Below are 16,654 nucleotides of genomic sequence, written 5' to 3' on the forward strand. Positions count from 1 at the left end.
ACAATACCAAACCACAACACTGAAGACATGAGTGTTACAGACAAGCATAGGGAACTTGAAACGACTGGGAACACTTTTGTTTGTTGTGTTGGATTTTTAATCAAATTATTTGAGTTATTTTCCTAAGCTGCTGGGTTAACATACATATAATCCTATAATGAAGGAATAGCCAGTATGTATACAATTGAAACACCAATATGATGGATCTCTACTGGTCATAAATTCTCTCATGTTTTAAGTTGTTAATTAATAGAATCCCTAGAACTTATATTTTCTCTTAGTTCAAGTAAAATGAAGTACAAGGTACATTCTTCTGATGAGTGGTATATTGCTCTGACACTAAGAGTGACGTCTCCTAAATCACTTATTAACAGAAAGGTTTGGGATCTTTCTCATACCAGCAAGTGGACAGATTTCAGCCTTCTATCAGCAGAACATTTTCTTACTGATTTCACGTCATTAGTATTATACAAAAGGCCATGTAAGGAGTCTTTGAAAGAAGTTGAAAAGATGCATTCAGGAGAGTGTATTTTAAGACCTAACGGCAGTCTCCATCCTCTGAAGGAATCTGGAGATTGAATAGGCTTTCCCTTCCTAGAAAAGAGTGTATCAGAAAGTCCCCAAACCTGGGAGAAAGCAGCCACAACACAGCTGCAGAGACTAGCTAGCCATTCTGTGTTCTCTGCTAGTGGAAAATCCTCAGTCCCTTCACCTGCCTAGACTCAGCCCAGCCCCTTGCTTGGATATTTAAAATGCTTTGGCTTTAAAGAATGGAATAAAACTCATTTAGTCCATTGTTTTATGCAGTTTCCCTAGAAAGACTAAGACCAGATTGAAGGGGGGTTGGTGCCTTTTGAAAGCTAGGCAATCGAAGGTTAATTTTGCCACGTTAAACTGCAAACCATGGAAATGAGATGGCATTTGGTGGACTCTAAATATTACCGGCATGCACCATTGTTCAGATGCTCATTACACCTTTAAGAAGTCATTCACATCACTCCTTAGAGTCCTGCCCTCTGTAAGGGGTTAAGGCTTGTTTACTGGAGAAACAGCGTCCTGATCCCCTTCAGTATCATTGAAAGGTCAACTTTGTTTCTATTTGACAGGTCAACATGGTGATTGGCATTTTGGTATTTAATAAACTTGTTTCCAGAGATGGAATCCTAGATAAAAAGCTCAAACACAGAGCCGGGTAAGCTGCCATTGGTGGATATTGAAGGTTCTTTACAAGTAAATCCCATAGTCCAGGTCCGGGTTGTCACCTATGTGGGTCTGGGCCTTAAACTCTGCTCTTGATGTGCTAATGTTTCTGTAGATTCTGCCATTTCAGGGTTCTCTGATATTGTGTATTAAATATAAGCAATAAATCAGACCGTTGAGAAGATATGGAGTATGCACATTCCTTGTCCATCTATTAAGATCTAACACTATGTCTTGATAATTGTCCTGAGATAAGGGATTTCAAAACCCAAATCTTTACTCACACTGGATCCCCAAACATCTAAATTGAATGAAAAAAAGTGATTTATTTGTTTGTTCTTTCCTCTCTAGCTAATTGTGTAGACCAGAAAAACAAAACAAAATAAAACATTTCATATAAAATGGATACTTATCAAGCATTGTTCTTGTCACAGATTTAAAATTTGCTAGAACAGTTATTTGTAATTTTCATTTACCATCTACAATATCTATAAAAGCAGATGCCCCATTTTTACTGTTATTGCAATATCAAACAACACCTCCTGTGTAGATTTATCGAAGCATTTTAGATTACAGCGATAACCCATTCTAAGGATTTGTAGATATCTGAGTGAGATATTGATGCTGTTGATTTTCTCATGGATCTTTTCTGTCAAAAAAGGGGACAACTGCCTTTAATCCCAGCACTTGGGAGGCAGAGGCAGGCGGATCTCTGTGAGTTCGAGGCCAGCCTGGTCTACAAGAGCTAGTTCCAGGACAGGAACCAAAAACTACGGAGAAACCCTGCCTCGAAAGATCAAAAAAAAAGGGGGGGGGACAACTTTTTTCTTTCTATTAAAAAGTACCTTCATTCAAGGCATATTCTTATAATTGTTTGTTTTAAATATTTTATGATTTTTTTATCGATCATAATATGTGATCACTTACTGGTGATGAATTAAAAATCTTTCTGTCCTTATAATTTATGAGATGATTATAAAGTAAGAGCTTAGACAGTTCTTTTCCCTAGTAAAAAACTAAATTTAACAGCTTTCAATAATAATAATAATAATAAAAACCTCAATATTGCTCACATAAAACCCTAGTAGTAGAATCAAAGAAGGGTCTGTCCTGGCACAGGGGAACTTTTCAAATTACACACTGTTTTTCATTACAGATTAGTTTCTAAACTTTCCCAACTTGATGTTGACACTGACTTTTCTATTCCATTTGACATGAGCTTTTCACAGATTTACCCTTGTTAGCTTACCACCTGTAGCTGGAATAGAGTAACCATTTCTTCTGCTCATTGGACTAAGTCCTGCATAGAAAATGTTGAGTCTGATACCAGTGGCATCAACAACTCCTAAAGCAGGTAGTCGAAGTCATAACTCTTTAGTGCGATCGCTGTACATGTGTCTTGAGGCACGTTACTTCATCTTTCCTATGCCCTGTCTCCTCATCCAGTAAACAGGAAGATTGCTTTTGCCTCATTAGATACATGAAGTAATGTGCATAATGTTTTCAAAAGAACATTAGCAAATGACAGGCCTTACCCAATAAACAGTGAATCTTATGATGAATGGAATGAGCAATAAAACATGAGCAATGTACCTGACCATGACCTCATCATCCAAGACACTGAGGTCAGAAAGGGAGATGAGCTCAACAGAGTGCTGAGGATTCCTCAAACTCGTGGCCAGTGTTTCTCTTCTCCCTTCATTGTTTAGTGCATCATGTCAAGCTTGGTTTACATTTGGCAATGATAATTATAATTGAAAACCCCTAATTTTAAAAGCATTCTTAGAATTCATATAAATTTCCCTGATTCGGTGCCTTCCTCTTCACATGGGGACTTCTACAAAGATACTCAAGTCTTTCTACAGGTAGACTTATGATCACTGTCCCCAGCACAGGAGAGCTAACGAGGTAACGACCAAGCTTCAACATTTGTCAAACACAAATTCTAAGGTAGACCCAGTAGATATAGATTCAGATTTGTTCTCTAATCTGAAGTGTGAATAAAGGAAACTTCAAAAAAATACGATGAATGTGTGAAGTTACTTTTAGTCTTCAGAGAAGCAGTGACGAGCATAATAAAGACATCAAAGAGGAACTTAATCAGATGCACTGAGAAGGCAATGAACATGGTTTATGCTGACTGGCTTAATAATTGATTTCACTAATTGTCAAGTTGGCTATTTCAGGTTGGCTGGATATATACATAAAGAGAAGTGTATTTTATGAAACTAGACTATATTATTTAAAGTAAAATATAGGGCCTAATTATTCATTCTTCCATTTTTTTCTATTTCTGCATTTGTTGTCTTTCTTATACTTTATAATCACTTCTAAGAACTTTCTAAGTTTTGTCCTTAATAAATATTTATAAAGGGATGAATGAATAAATGTTTAATAAATAATAAAACAAGCCTGAAAAGCTGTGTAACATTTTAACCATATTAAACGTTTTCTAATACATAAAATAACCAATGGTGAGTTATTGAAAATAACAGTATATATTATATAAAAAAAGTGGGAATGATTAAAAACAATATAAATTATAATGTATATTTTTGGAATATCAAAACAAAAATTATATTTTCTCAATTTCTTTTCAATGGTGTTTTCTTGTAGAATGTATTAAACTGCTCTGTTATATCTACTTGAAATCAAGGAAGTTAGCTCACCACACCCTTAACACATTCTGTGAACTTTCTTCGAATGGAGGAGAGAATACTTTTTTTCAAGGGAATATGTTAGATACTAAAAATAAATAGTTAACTAACTTTTCCTAAAAATAATAGAATGAGTTGAGAAGGGCCAAGCGCAGTGGACTCCAAGTCTATGGTAATGATAGAGCAGACAGAACAACATGGGGAGAGTGGGGTAGCAGCCCACATCTTGTGCCCTGATGGTAATGTATTTATCAGACAATATGGACAAGTCAACTTTGTGTCTCATCATCGCTTAGGCTTATAACTTTATGAGTGTATAATTCTCTTGATAACAAAAAAACGCTTATTTTACATTGGTAGGAACTCAATTTAGAATCTAGTATATGTTTTCCACGGTTCATTAGTTTATGTACAGATCACATAAACTATAGAAAAATACATTTTTCTTGGTGTTTCACTCTACTCCATTCCTGTCATTTGTATGCCAAAGCTGCCCAACTTGTTTACTGTAAGGGAAGAATGTGTAGGCCTTTTAGACCACTGCAAGTCTCAAAGAAAGATGAAGTACTTTGAACCCTGCTTCAAATTTATCAGAAAATTTCATACTTAAATCAGGTTTTTAGGATTAAGACATTTGTATCTTGGGTGATTACATTATTATTATTATTATTATTATTATTATTATTATTATTCTCATCATCAGCATCATCATTCTTATTATTACATAATCTTTGGTTTTTCAATCTTGCCTCGGAGCCTGGGGGAAGGTACTCTTAAACTGAGAAATATCTAGTATGTTTTGTGAAAAGAAAAGTAAATGATGACTACATGCCTTTTGAATAATAATGTGTTTAAGCTTAACAAGAAAGAGACTCAGGTGTATTTTTGGCAGTTGTGTTCTTGTCTACTTGTTTGTCATAATCATCTATGACATTTTAAAAAGGACATCTGTCTGGGTCCTCTGATTAGAAGGTTCGAGAGGAGATAAGAGAGATTTATGCAGTCAACGAGAGCAAACTCAACCGGGTGCTACTTTGGAAACAAAACTCAACAAGGTCATAGAACTACTCATAGGGGAAAACACACACCACACTTCGAGTTTGTGCACATGTGTGGTTGGCATAAAGACCCTGCTTAGTTAGATCCAGAAAGTGGATGATTTACAGCCTCAGTGCAAACCCTTATTTGGTTGTTTTTATCCTCATGAGATCTGCCAATCAATCTGATAGACTTCAGGTTTTCTTATCCCACATGAGAGCCATTTACACCTGAGTGTACTCCCTGAATAGAAATCAAGCCTTCCATCATCTCCCACTTACTATACACAATAACACAGCTCCACTCTATCATGAATGTAAAGACTTACATGGCAAACACATAGGAGACGTTAACTCCGCGTGGGCATGGAGCGCAGAAGTTAGCCACAGGAAAGTTTTGAATTTTGATTCAGTTTGTTTCTTATTGGGTTTTCTAGGAGGTTTATGTACTAATAAACCCATAATGTTTCAGGGAACAATTTTGCAAGGGAAATGCTTGCAAAATGTTTTCTATTTAGTCTCATTCTGCTTCCATAAAGTAATAGATAAGATCTACATATTTTGAATCTGAATTCTTGGCCCCACATAGATCATTAAGTGTTGTATGTTTTAATCTCTTACTTTGAACTTAATTACTGTTATAAATATGTCTTATGCTCTTTTATTATTATGTAATCTTTCATTCTATCAGTCTCTGTATTCAGATCATCCTATAATTTGAACAAGCATTGATGAGTAAGAATCTGGAGAGTTAGAAACTTCATCTCTCACATTCAAAGTCTTTACATATATATCATATATATACATATATGTATGATACATATTTTACTTTCTTAGATCTCCTGCCATAATATTAATATTTCTGGAAGTCTTCCTAACATTTGAAACTTCTTCATATGACAATGAAAATCTTTGAGTCTTGGAGTCCTCACATGTTCGTTTACCATGGGTCTGAATAAAGAGTTATTACTGTATGTGGGTACAAGCACATGCATGCGTTTAAATCAATGTATTAGCCAATTGTATTTTATAGACACAGGGCCATGTGTAATGTAAGTGATAGAAACATACTTTGCATGCTCCAAGAGCCCACAGCGTTAAAATGTGAATGTTGCAGGAAGAATACATGGTTTAACTGCATCTGTAAAGTGATCTAGAATATTCATCCTTGATAAGTATACCTTTTCTGCATGAAATAGTATTTAAAAAATAACCTGCAGCTGCAACTTTTCTGGTGACAATTCAATATTTTTGTTCTTTTTGTGGGTGTTCTGTTTGTTTGCAGTCAGATGAGTGAGCCTCATAGCGGTTTGACGCTCAAATGTGCCAAGTGTGGAGTAGTTTCTACAACAGCTTTGTCAGCCACCACCGCCAGTAACGCCATGTTAGTCCCAATCATTTACATCTTCTTGTTAAAAAGTTTACATGTGCATGTGAGAAAATGCTATGATGGAAAAAAAATGTGTTTGCTAATACTTGAGTATTTATAATTGGGCAACTACCTTTATAACTATTGCGGGATAGTCTATAAAAGATAATTCCAAATCTCAAGTGTTATTTGTTTAGTGGTTTCCAAGTTAATAGTCTTGGTGCCACACACAAGAATGCTTTTTGGGAGAGTGAAGGGGGGTTTGGTTATGGCCTAGAGCGTGGCATGCAACTACGTAATATTGCTCTCTTTTCTCTTTCCACAGGGCCTCCCTCTGGAGCTCCTGCGTAGTGCTGCCCCTTCTGGCTCTGACATGGATGTCTGCAGTTCTGGCCATGACAGACAAACGTTCCATATTGTTCCAAATCCTTTTTGCTGTGTTTGATTCATTACAAGGCTTCGTGATAGTCATGGTCCATTGCATTCTTCGGAGAGAGGTGAGGAATTGATTTCTGTTGTGAAAGAGATAAGTAAACGTGGGAACCTGCGTCTTAATTAACCAGGGGGATCTTGGATTGCAATCCTGCTCTTCAGACTAAGTTGATCTTCTCCACTCACTGTTGCTTAAGATTCAAAGGCGGAAAGAAACTCTAAGGAAGAAGTCAGGAGACTTGGACACTCATAAAGTGACAGGGTGAAATACATGTGGTTTGTACAAGGGGAACGCATCCAGAGGTGCCAAGAACCAGGAACAGATTCAAGCCAGATGAAAAAACTAGGCATGCTGGAGAAACTTGAGGGAGAAAGGGTAAAGGGGGCATGCCTTAAATGCACTGTTCATAGACATCATACCCTGCTATTTCTTCCCTGTCTCCTGATATAGCTACTACATATAGCATATCCCTGGTCCTATTATTAACTAATGTTACTTTCCATGCAAACTGCATTTGAAAGTTTCCGAAAGATAAATGATCTTCATTTGGATGTATTTAGCAACAACTACAAAACCTTCACATACTAAGGCACTCCAGGCAGTCAGTGTCCTTGGGAGCTACAGGCCTGCAACCCCAGCACTTGTCTGGGTCACAGTTTCAGTTACTTTTCGGAAAAGGAAGCCTTCTCTGGATTAGAAACCCTGACAGGTACCAAGCATCGCTAAGACAGCGAGAGACAGCAGACTTGTGTGGTTTAGGGCCAAAATATTGTTTTCCTACCAGTGTGAAAATTATCCAGGGTGCTTGCAAGCACCGACACAGTGTTGACAAGGTTTATGAGTCATCTCAGTGTTTACTCTGGGGACGAGTAGGGTCTCAAGAACAAGCTGACACCATGCCATGTGTGTGATTTTGAGACCGGTCGACTGTCAGTCCACGTTAGCGAGTGTGCTTGAGTAACTTGTGTTGTACACATCACAGAGTGCCCGTGCTTCTAAGCACACACCCCTTCGTTTTACAGCGATGTGTGAAGGGAACGAAAGGCCTCTACCTGATTTATTAGGTGGGAAGAGCCGTATTTCTGCCTTATTTCAGGAAGGCGCAGATGTCAGCAGTAAACTCACAGGTGTATTCTAAGAATATTCTATGACGAGAAGCCATGAAAACAGATGAGGTGTGACTTCTTCATCTTGCAAGGGAGGGATATTTCACAACTTCAACGTCTAAAGTAGCGTACAACTGTCAGACCTTGTTCACCAACTTCTACCTAAAATATCACTTCTAAAATCTCCCAAATATCGAGCTCTTTATAGAGCTAAGTAATGACAGTTAAAAAGCAATTGAATGCAAATGTAGATTATATTCTTTTCCAACTATGACTATAGTGCACATCTCTTTTACTCACGTTCCTCTAACGTTTTTAAGTAACAGAATTCTTCTAAATTAATAGGCACAGAGCCATTTCAGTTGACAATTAAGGATGGACTCTAGCAGGCTTTAAACAAGGTACAAGACATATCTGCATGCAATGTTCAGAAGAAATGAATACCCCAGTTATGAAAGCATAGACAAGCATTCTACCTTTAGATGAATTCTCTCTTTTCTCTTAAAGGCATGATGTCGAGTAGCCTACAGTAATCTCAGACTTACTGTGTAAATTTTATCTGTGCTAGGGCCTAAACTCAGGACTTTGTGCATATTAGGCAAGCTCTCTACCCACTAAGCCACATGCCCAACTCATGTCTCATTTTTAGACATTGCTAGTCTTTCCTCAAAATAAACAGAATTTTAAATGACAGATATGATGGCTTATTATCAAATCTCTGCTGCTTACAGGGAGAAAAATATTTGGCAGAAAAATTCTTGATACCAATCAGAACTTTTCAGTACTTTCTAATTAGAGGAGTAGCTGTCAAAAACATGATTTAAGTGCAATTAAGTCAAACCATGTAACAAGTGCTTCTACTAAATAAGAAATCTGTAAATACGTGTTTTCCCTATTAGCAGGAGCAAAAGCATGGTCATTTTCTCTGATATTTTTCAGTGGATAATTCAAAATGAGTAACTGTATTATTGACAAATTCACAGTGAATTATTATAACATTCTTTAGTTTTAACACTAAAATGAACATATTCTTTTTTTTTATTTTTCACTGAATCATATAAACACTCTGTAACCCTGATAAAAAATCCATACACTTCCGTTAAGGGCAAGTGATCCTCAGAATTCCTATAGAAATTTTGTTACTAAAGAGCTAAGGTTTTTACATTTATAATTTAAACCATTTTATACATGATATGGGCTGCATCACAGCAAGCTTCTTTGAAGGCAATGGGTCTTTCTAATCTGCACATGTATCTCCTGACATTGGCAGTAGACTTGTCTCATATTGTGACCTTATTTCCCTAACACTGAATGTAGAATAAGAGAAAAAACACCCTTTTCCCATAGCCTCAGTGCCCCCTCTCAGTACTGTTTCCAGAAAAGTACACCAAAGCAAATAGAACAATGTTTGTGAAATACGGAGTTGTAATGTGTGGCTTTTAAGTACTTAATTTGTAATTCTTAGCTGATAATCCACAAGAGGCCTAAGAATACAGTTTTTGTCTTTATTGCTTTTTTCATCATTTTATTCTCTGCTATTTTCTTCAGAGTAATTTCAAAGGGTCTGGGTGCATACATATTCTTATTCCTCTCCTTTTTCTTCTTTTTTTGATTCTCTTTAATTGTTGCTATTTTTATGAATATTGACTTGCCCATTCGTTGTGGAAGAGAAATACAGTCTTGTCCTTCCAGGAGGGATGAACAATTGCAATGGTGACATTTAGGGTACATAATGCAGAGAGTGTATTTTGGTTGTGATTTTACTTTTGATGGGATCAATGTTAAAGGAAAAATGTGAGAAGAAGGGAGAGATAATTGCACTGGCACTGACCCCTGAACTTCTCTGTGTTTGCATGGATGCAGTATATGTTAATATACCAGTGTGCTGTCCATGGAACCAAAGCAGGGCTTCTGGTGTCCTCTGCCATTCTCTGCCTTATTTCATTGAGACAGACTTTCCCACTAAACCCAAAAGTCTGCCTTTGGCTGACTGGTCAGTGAGGTCTAAGTAGGGCTCCTCCTTTCTGCCTCCACCTCTACCCCAAGGGCCAGGGTTATAGATTTAGCACTATGCTGGTTCTTTTATACACACACGGGGGATTCAAATTCAGATTCTCCTGCTTGCAAGGCAGGAGAATTTACCCATTGAGCCATCTGCCCAAACCTCTTCTTTATTTCGATAAAAAGAAAATTGAATATCTAAATATCTGTTCCTGATCTTTAAACCTGACAAACTTAGTATTTGAATACCATTTTTTTCTTACACTATAGTTTCTTCTTCTACAAGAACTTTGTCCTTTTTGATTGTTTTAGCAAGTGTTTCTAAGGGTAAAAAAAAAGACAAAACCAAAAAAGAGAAAAATAGTTTTAAAATATTCAGGCATCTGATTTATCAAAATACATTACACCTAATCTAGGCAGTAATATGTGTTCTAGACAATCAGATTGAATCTTGTAATACAAGTATAGATGTTTCCTGTATTTGGTGATTAGAATTCATTTGGATCGAACAGATAAGAACACATACTATTTACTATTCTCCTCATTGCTATGGAAATGAAACTACACAAGACTTAGGAAACCTTTGGAATAGTTCCTGTTGCTAGGAAACCACTTTTTTGGTCCCTGCACATTCTTCTCATCTCTGGCTCTAGCTGTGCCAGGCTCTGAGACAATCTTGCAGCTTGATGTCAGAGGGGGAAAATAACAAGACTGTGATACCAAATCATCTAAAATAAAGCCCTCACTAAATAGAAAGGGGGTGTTTAAAATTTACACATTAAAATGGATGATCTTGTTGTGTCCCTGTGCAAGCATCCTAGGGCTGGTTGACGACATTAGTATCAGGGCTAAGATCCTCTTCTCTCTCTCCCGGGCTCTGGCATGAAGGCAGATTGCACCAGATGAGACCTCAAATATTCATCCAAACCTGTGAAGCAATTCTGAAGGAAAACCATTAAAATAAACATGAATTGTGTTCCCTCCTTCTCCCTCCCTCTCTCCGTCCCTGCATCCCTCCCTCTCTTCCTTCCTCCCTCCCTGCATCATATCACAATTCCAGTTAGAGCATCTGATGGTCCTGATGACAGCTACTTACTCCAACTTGTACCTGAAAAGCCATGACTGTGTTTTATAGAGTTAGTAAGTGGCCCAATGTGGGGAGGATCAGGGTTTGATTGTAACATTTTGCCCAGAAGACAGATACATCGCACATGGATTAAGAGACAGTCAACTCATTTACTAACACCGTCATACTTTTCAGACTGAATTTGAAATTCCAAAAGAAAATCACCTAAAGATTCTATTGTTTTGCTCTGTTTCTAGTAAAATAAAATATGTGCCTTGAAGCAGGAGAATGACAAGAGGCGACAAAATAAGCCTCGGTTGGACACGGCCCAGCAGAGGACGGCATGCTGTTGGTCTTTACATTTCCCCAGAAGCCAAAAGTCTCACCTCACTCCACATCCTGTTTGTTAGACAAGGAGTGTAGATCTTACTGCTTCTAAATTAGGCTTCCCCGGGTTCTCATTGTTCCACTTACATAGTCAACATCTGCATCTTTCTGAATCTTCAGACATATGCCCATGCAGAAGCCTAAGAGGTTAACAGATGTGTGACATCTGATGGAAGACATGACTTCAGACACAGGGAACTTAAAACCCAACTTGTTATACTGGTGTGCCTACCAGGGAGCACCCAACTGTGATTTATGGCTGCTCTAAATTCTTCCAGTCACGTCTTCCTCCCAGATGCCCCCTACTCTGGGGAGCAGCATCGTGATGCTGCCTACAGTGAGCAGAGACCTGACACTGGCAGGGTGACAAGCGGCTCCCACTTCCCTCTCCTCTCATACCCACAAGAGCTCACCTTCTAGCTCTGTGATTTTGGTGTGGTGCATGTGTCTTGACAAAAGGAGTAAAAGGAAAACATATCTGGTTATTCCTTTTTTTCCAAATGTCCTTTTGTTTTGGTTCATTCCTTGGCTTAAAGTAGTCCAGGCTTTGTTCAGTAAATTTGAAAGGCTCGAAATAGAATGACGTTCAGGAATGAGGACTTCTGAAGCAAGAAACATGGCTCCGTCTTCAGCTATTGTCACCTATGGCAATAATGTCAAGCGCCGCCCTTGCAGGCTCGAAGCGTGAGCTTGCTCTTCTGTGCAGCCTCGGTGCACGCCTGTCTGTCTCAAAGGCTATGGCACCAGGCTAGAATGAAATGTCTCCTGGGAAGGTGCGAGGCGTGGTGTCTAGCGAAGAATTCTTTCCCCTCACATTTGCACATGAAAGGAACACAGCTACATTTCCAGACCGCGTGTTTGAAAGACGGTCTAAAGAAGTCTCAGTGTCCCCCAAAGAGGGCTACAAAAAACGGATTTGAAGGTCAAAAGCACGGACGTTTGAGATAGCAAGTGGTAGATCCCTCAGCATTGGGGGATCCCAATGAAGCTCCACCAGTTCTTGAATCTGAGAGTGCACCCTGAACCCTTCATGGCATAGCAAAGGACAAACCTTCCTGTCTTTTTTTTTTCTTTCACTAGGAGAAAAGTCAAGCAATATTTTTTAAATGTCAAGTCATTCATGCTCCTTATGTCAATTGCCGTAATATTTATGAAACTGAGATTTATTCATTCATTTAATGATTAAATATAAAATACATTATGGTGAAAAAAAACTCTGTGCCATTTGTTCAAGTCTGAAACAATAGATGTGATTGTAGACTCAAGACTTAAGATGACGCGGAGCGTGTAAGACAGCCCTCTCCCCAGAAATCATAACAAACGAATACAAGGGAAAAAAATGTGTGTCATCCTGACTTAAAATGATCTTGTGATTTCACAAACATTCACAAAGAGTAGCTTGAAGTAAGACTTTCTCATAGTTTAGGGGAGAAGACTTGCGGTCTGAGCAGTTCAGCAGCTAGCTAAATCCAGAACCCATTTCAGACTGTGAAACTCTTCTCTGGGAGGCTTCGCGGATTTGTAACACTGCCAAGGGTTCTGGGTGCCCCTATCCTGCAAACCTCGAAATCTGGCATGGACTTTGCACAGTGACTCTCTGCCAGCTGCCTCGGGAGTGAGGACCAATTGAGAAGCTCTTGGCTTGCTGCTGCTGCTGCCGCTGCTGCTGCTGCTGCTGCTGCTGCCTCTGCTGTGGCTGTGAGAAAACCAAAATGTCTCTCCTCATGAGGGAGAGACAGGAGTTAGACATTCCCCTGGAAGCTACTTTGAACTCAGATATCATCCAAAAAAACGTGTGCATTGAGAAAGACTGTGTCTCTAGACATTTTTAAAAGCCCCCTAGCTGCTTTGAAACTTAGTCGAGACATCACTGATATCAACTGCTGTTTTCTTAAAGATACCGCCTTCTGTCCTTACCTTTATCTCCCTCCAGACCATCAGGGATCCTTAAAGTACTCTAAATATTTTAAAGGCAGTGGCATATCTGTCCCTTGCTACTCCCTCTTACTTTTAGCTCCATCTGATCATCATTTAGAATGACAGACCTATTTCAGAATGGTTCAAAGAGAAGACATTTTATAATCTAGATATGAAGTGTGGCATAATTAATGTTAAATATTTCATGGTTCCCCCACAGATTCATTTAAAAATCGAGTTTACCAGGCTTCAGAAAAGTTTTGATAATAGTTTTAAATAGAACTATTAACTAAAGTAAAGAATTAGTTCTTCATAAATCGTAAATAAAGAACAGTTGCTGCTCATCATTGTAAATGTAACCTTGGTATAGGAGATTCAGGGGAACTTTAATCGTACGATGGCATACAATAATCGATCTATTTTCGCTTTTTGTTTTTTATTTTTATGTTTGTCTACCACTTGAATTTTAGCCAATTCCAGCTTTTTATTGGTATAATTCACATTAATTACCCAGGGACCAAACTCTTTGTGTGCCTGCTAGAACATTCAGTTACTACAGTGCTTGCATGTGCCTCTATCTTTTCTTAGACACTCTTTTCCCATCAGCCCCTCTGGGGTAAGAAGATTCGCCCTGTGCATCTTGTCTCATCGCTTCCTCCCATGCTGTTGAGCAAATATTTAATGCCAATTCACCATGATAGTCTCAGTGTATTTTCAGATTTAAAGAAAAAAATCAAATAAAGCATTTGGAATCAAATGAAATTTCCCTGGAAATCCTTATGCATGAGAGTTGTGCACTAAAACTGTCTTAGAATCTAATTCTTAAATTATGACACCTGTAAGAACCTTAAAATGGCCTTAACATAGTGGAAGATGTGTGTGCTTTTCCGTCTTCTCTCTCATATTGATAAAATAAAGCTGATGTCATTCTCCAATGTAAATGTGCCCTTTGTAATAGCCCACTGTTACACCTGGAAGTTTTGCAGTAAAAAGTATTGATTTTGTGTGTGTGTAAGTATATGTTTTGAAAAAGATATTTCTTTTTTATCTCTTTCAATCAACAAGACAATGACTTGGAAGAGAAATTTACAGAATTTGCTTTTTCATGTTTTTAAATGTCAGCTGTAAAATACTTGACAACGTTTTGGCCATAGCTTTGAAATAAAAAATACCTTTAGCAAGGGTCAGAGAAATTAATGCTTAATATTGCAACTGTCGGTGCAAGCACACAACTCTCATCCTTTCTAAGGAGGGAAATTAGTTATTCTAGAGCTAAATATATGAGGGACCAGGGCCCAGGAACACATATTTAGGTCAATCAAAATTCCATGTCCCAACATGCTGACACTTTGATGCAGTTATTGTAACAGAACAAAGATAGGCATCCATCAAACCACCTCTCAGCTACATCAAGAGAAACAAGAGACAGTGAAAGCAGGACAGGGAGCTTTGGATACAGTTTGCATGGCAGCTTTCATTCCTACCACAGTGTTTCATATTTTATATAGGCTGGTATTTTGAAGTCGATTTGAAGGGAATCTTCATGTGACAAACCCCCAAGAGGCAATGTTCCTAACATATTCTTTATTTTTCTTTATTAAATGTACTTTAACAGTAGCCTTGCGGTAGAAACAGAATTTACCATGAACCTGTTTTTCTAACAATGTTTTATAGGACTTTTAAAAGGAAAACACTCTTACATTGTGTGTTCCCATCTTCAGACTTTAGAATCACAGAAAAATAATGGCACCCAGGCAAACACTAAAGTCATTACCAATTTTCTATCTTTAATGTATTATTTTATAACCTACAATGATATCTTGATCTAAAAAGGCATCTCTGGAAAACACTGATGATGAAATAGGTTTTTGCTCTATCCTGGGTATGTCTGCCTCAGCGTGAGAGGCTCAGTGATTCAGTCCTGTTTTATGTAATCTTCGGGAAAAAAAATTGGAGTAGATCTTGGCGCAGCCGGACTCTTAATTGATGTGTTGGACCAAAGAAATGTTATTAGGGAACTGATGGTTCTTTTGGAGGAATCTGAGATTGGCAATGTTAGCACTGTAGAATGGAAGATGTCAGAAGACACCTGCTCTCAGTTCAACTTCACTGAAGTTAGCTACCCCACCAGACAGAGAACCCTAGGTCGAGAGGAGATGCATGTTCAGGTCTCTATAGGACTGACAGAGCAGACTTGTGACAGTGACTACTGAGGTCCACATTTCAGACCCAAATCAACAAATTAGTGGGCTCAGGTTTTGATCCACTATGTTCTGTTTTGTCCTCTTTGCTTCCTGGCCAACGTATATGTTCTACACATCTCGCATCAAAACTGAGACAGGATGTTATATTGCTGTGCTTTTCCAAAGAGAAGATCCACAAATGACTATCCTGTAGTCTATAATAGTGACTCAACATAGGGAAAACAGAACAGCAGCTCTGCTTTTAATAACAGAAAAACAGAGTATAGTAGATGAGAAGGAGAATATCAAACACATGGAGTTAGACAAACAAAGGATTAAAAAAATGAATGACCTGGCTGTTGATTTGTGATAAGTCACCATCTGTGAACATATTCATCAACAACCTGGGAGGAGCCCAAGGGACCACAGGAAGTGGGATGTGCATCCTGTTGCTGAGGTGTTGCTTTTGTTCCACAACCAGTGATGTTCCCCTTTCAGCTCTTTGTCTCTGCTGAGATTTTTTTGTTATAACAACAATTAATGTAACATCCTTGGGAACCTCTTGTGAGATGTTTACGCTGCATCCGGGACCTGGTGGGATGTCAAGGGAGTCTGACTGAGCTCAAGAGATTTGATCTTTCCCAAGTCAATCAACCAGAAGTCAAGAGATTGTTTTATATTGGTCTGTTGTTTCCTGTTTTTGTGTCTGGGGACATAGACACGAATAGAGAAAAGGAATAGTCTTCACACAAGTTTCTTATGTGAGACAGAAAAGGAAAAATCATAAATCAATTCTAGCCAAGAGATCATTGCGTGATTTTATTTTTCGTAGTGTTCAAATCTGTTATGTACCTTACACAATAACAATATCTCCCGCACACACAAACACACAACAATATGCACATGGTTTATAACAATAGAAGAAAAACCCATCATACAATAGGAGTGAAAAGGATTAACTCAGAAATAGCTATCATGCTCTTTCATGAGTTCCAACACTTAACTTGGTAGACGATGACAAGTGTCCAATACACTGGCCAGTGACCCTAGCCAAGTACCCCTATATTTGGATCAAGAAGTAAGCAATGTCATGCATGGTAGTGCTGCTCATAATCACAGCCACAGCACCAGGGAGACAAATGCAAGTAGATCTCTGTGCACTTCTCTCTAGAATCCCAGCCTGATCTACATAACTAGTTCCAGGCCAGCCAGGAAACAAGATGAGGCTTATACTGTACAAATAAAGATAGAGTTTTCTCATAACGGATGGGCAATATGGACAGTATCTAGTTATTATT

At 38.2% G+C, this 16,654-nt stretch overlaps 1 protein-coding gene across 2 annotated transcripts in view; it reads left to right on the forward strand.

Moving 5' to 3' along the window:
* Positions 1 to 16,654, forward strand: part of Adgrb3 (adhesion G protein-coupled receptor B3) — a 729,546-nt gene that overhangs the window by 674,213 nt on the left and 38,679 nt on the right. For both annotated transcript variants that reach the window (XM_041655382.1, XM_041655381.1), the window contains exons 23-25: positions 1,107 to 1,192; positions 6,180 to 6,278; positions 6,589 to 6,760. In XM_041655382.1, the coding sequence (XP_041511316.1) occupies positions 1,107 to 1,192; positions 6,180 to 6,278; positions 6,589 to 6,760 (357 nt within the window). The remainder of the gene's footprint in view (positions 1 to 1,106; positions 1,193 to 6,179; positions 6,279 to 6,588; positions 6,761 to 16,654) is intronic.

Source organism: Microtus oregoni, unplaced genomic scaffold (genome assembly GCF_018167655.1).
Source record: "Microtus oregoni isolate MIOR12 unplaced genomic scaffold, Mior012 000007F_ref0000211, whole genome shotgun sequence".
Taxonomy (NCBI): Eukaryota; Metazoa; Chordata; class Mammalia; order Rodentia; family Cricetidae; genus Microtus; species Microtus oregoni.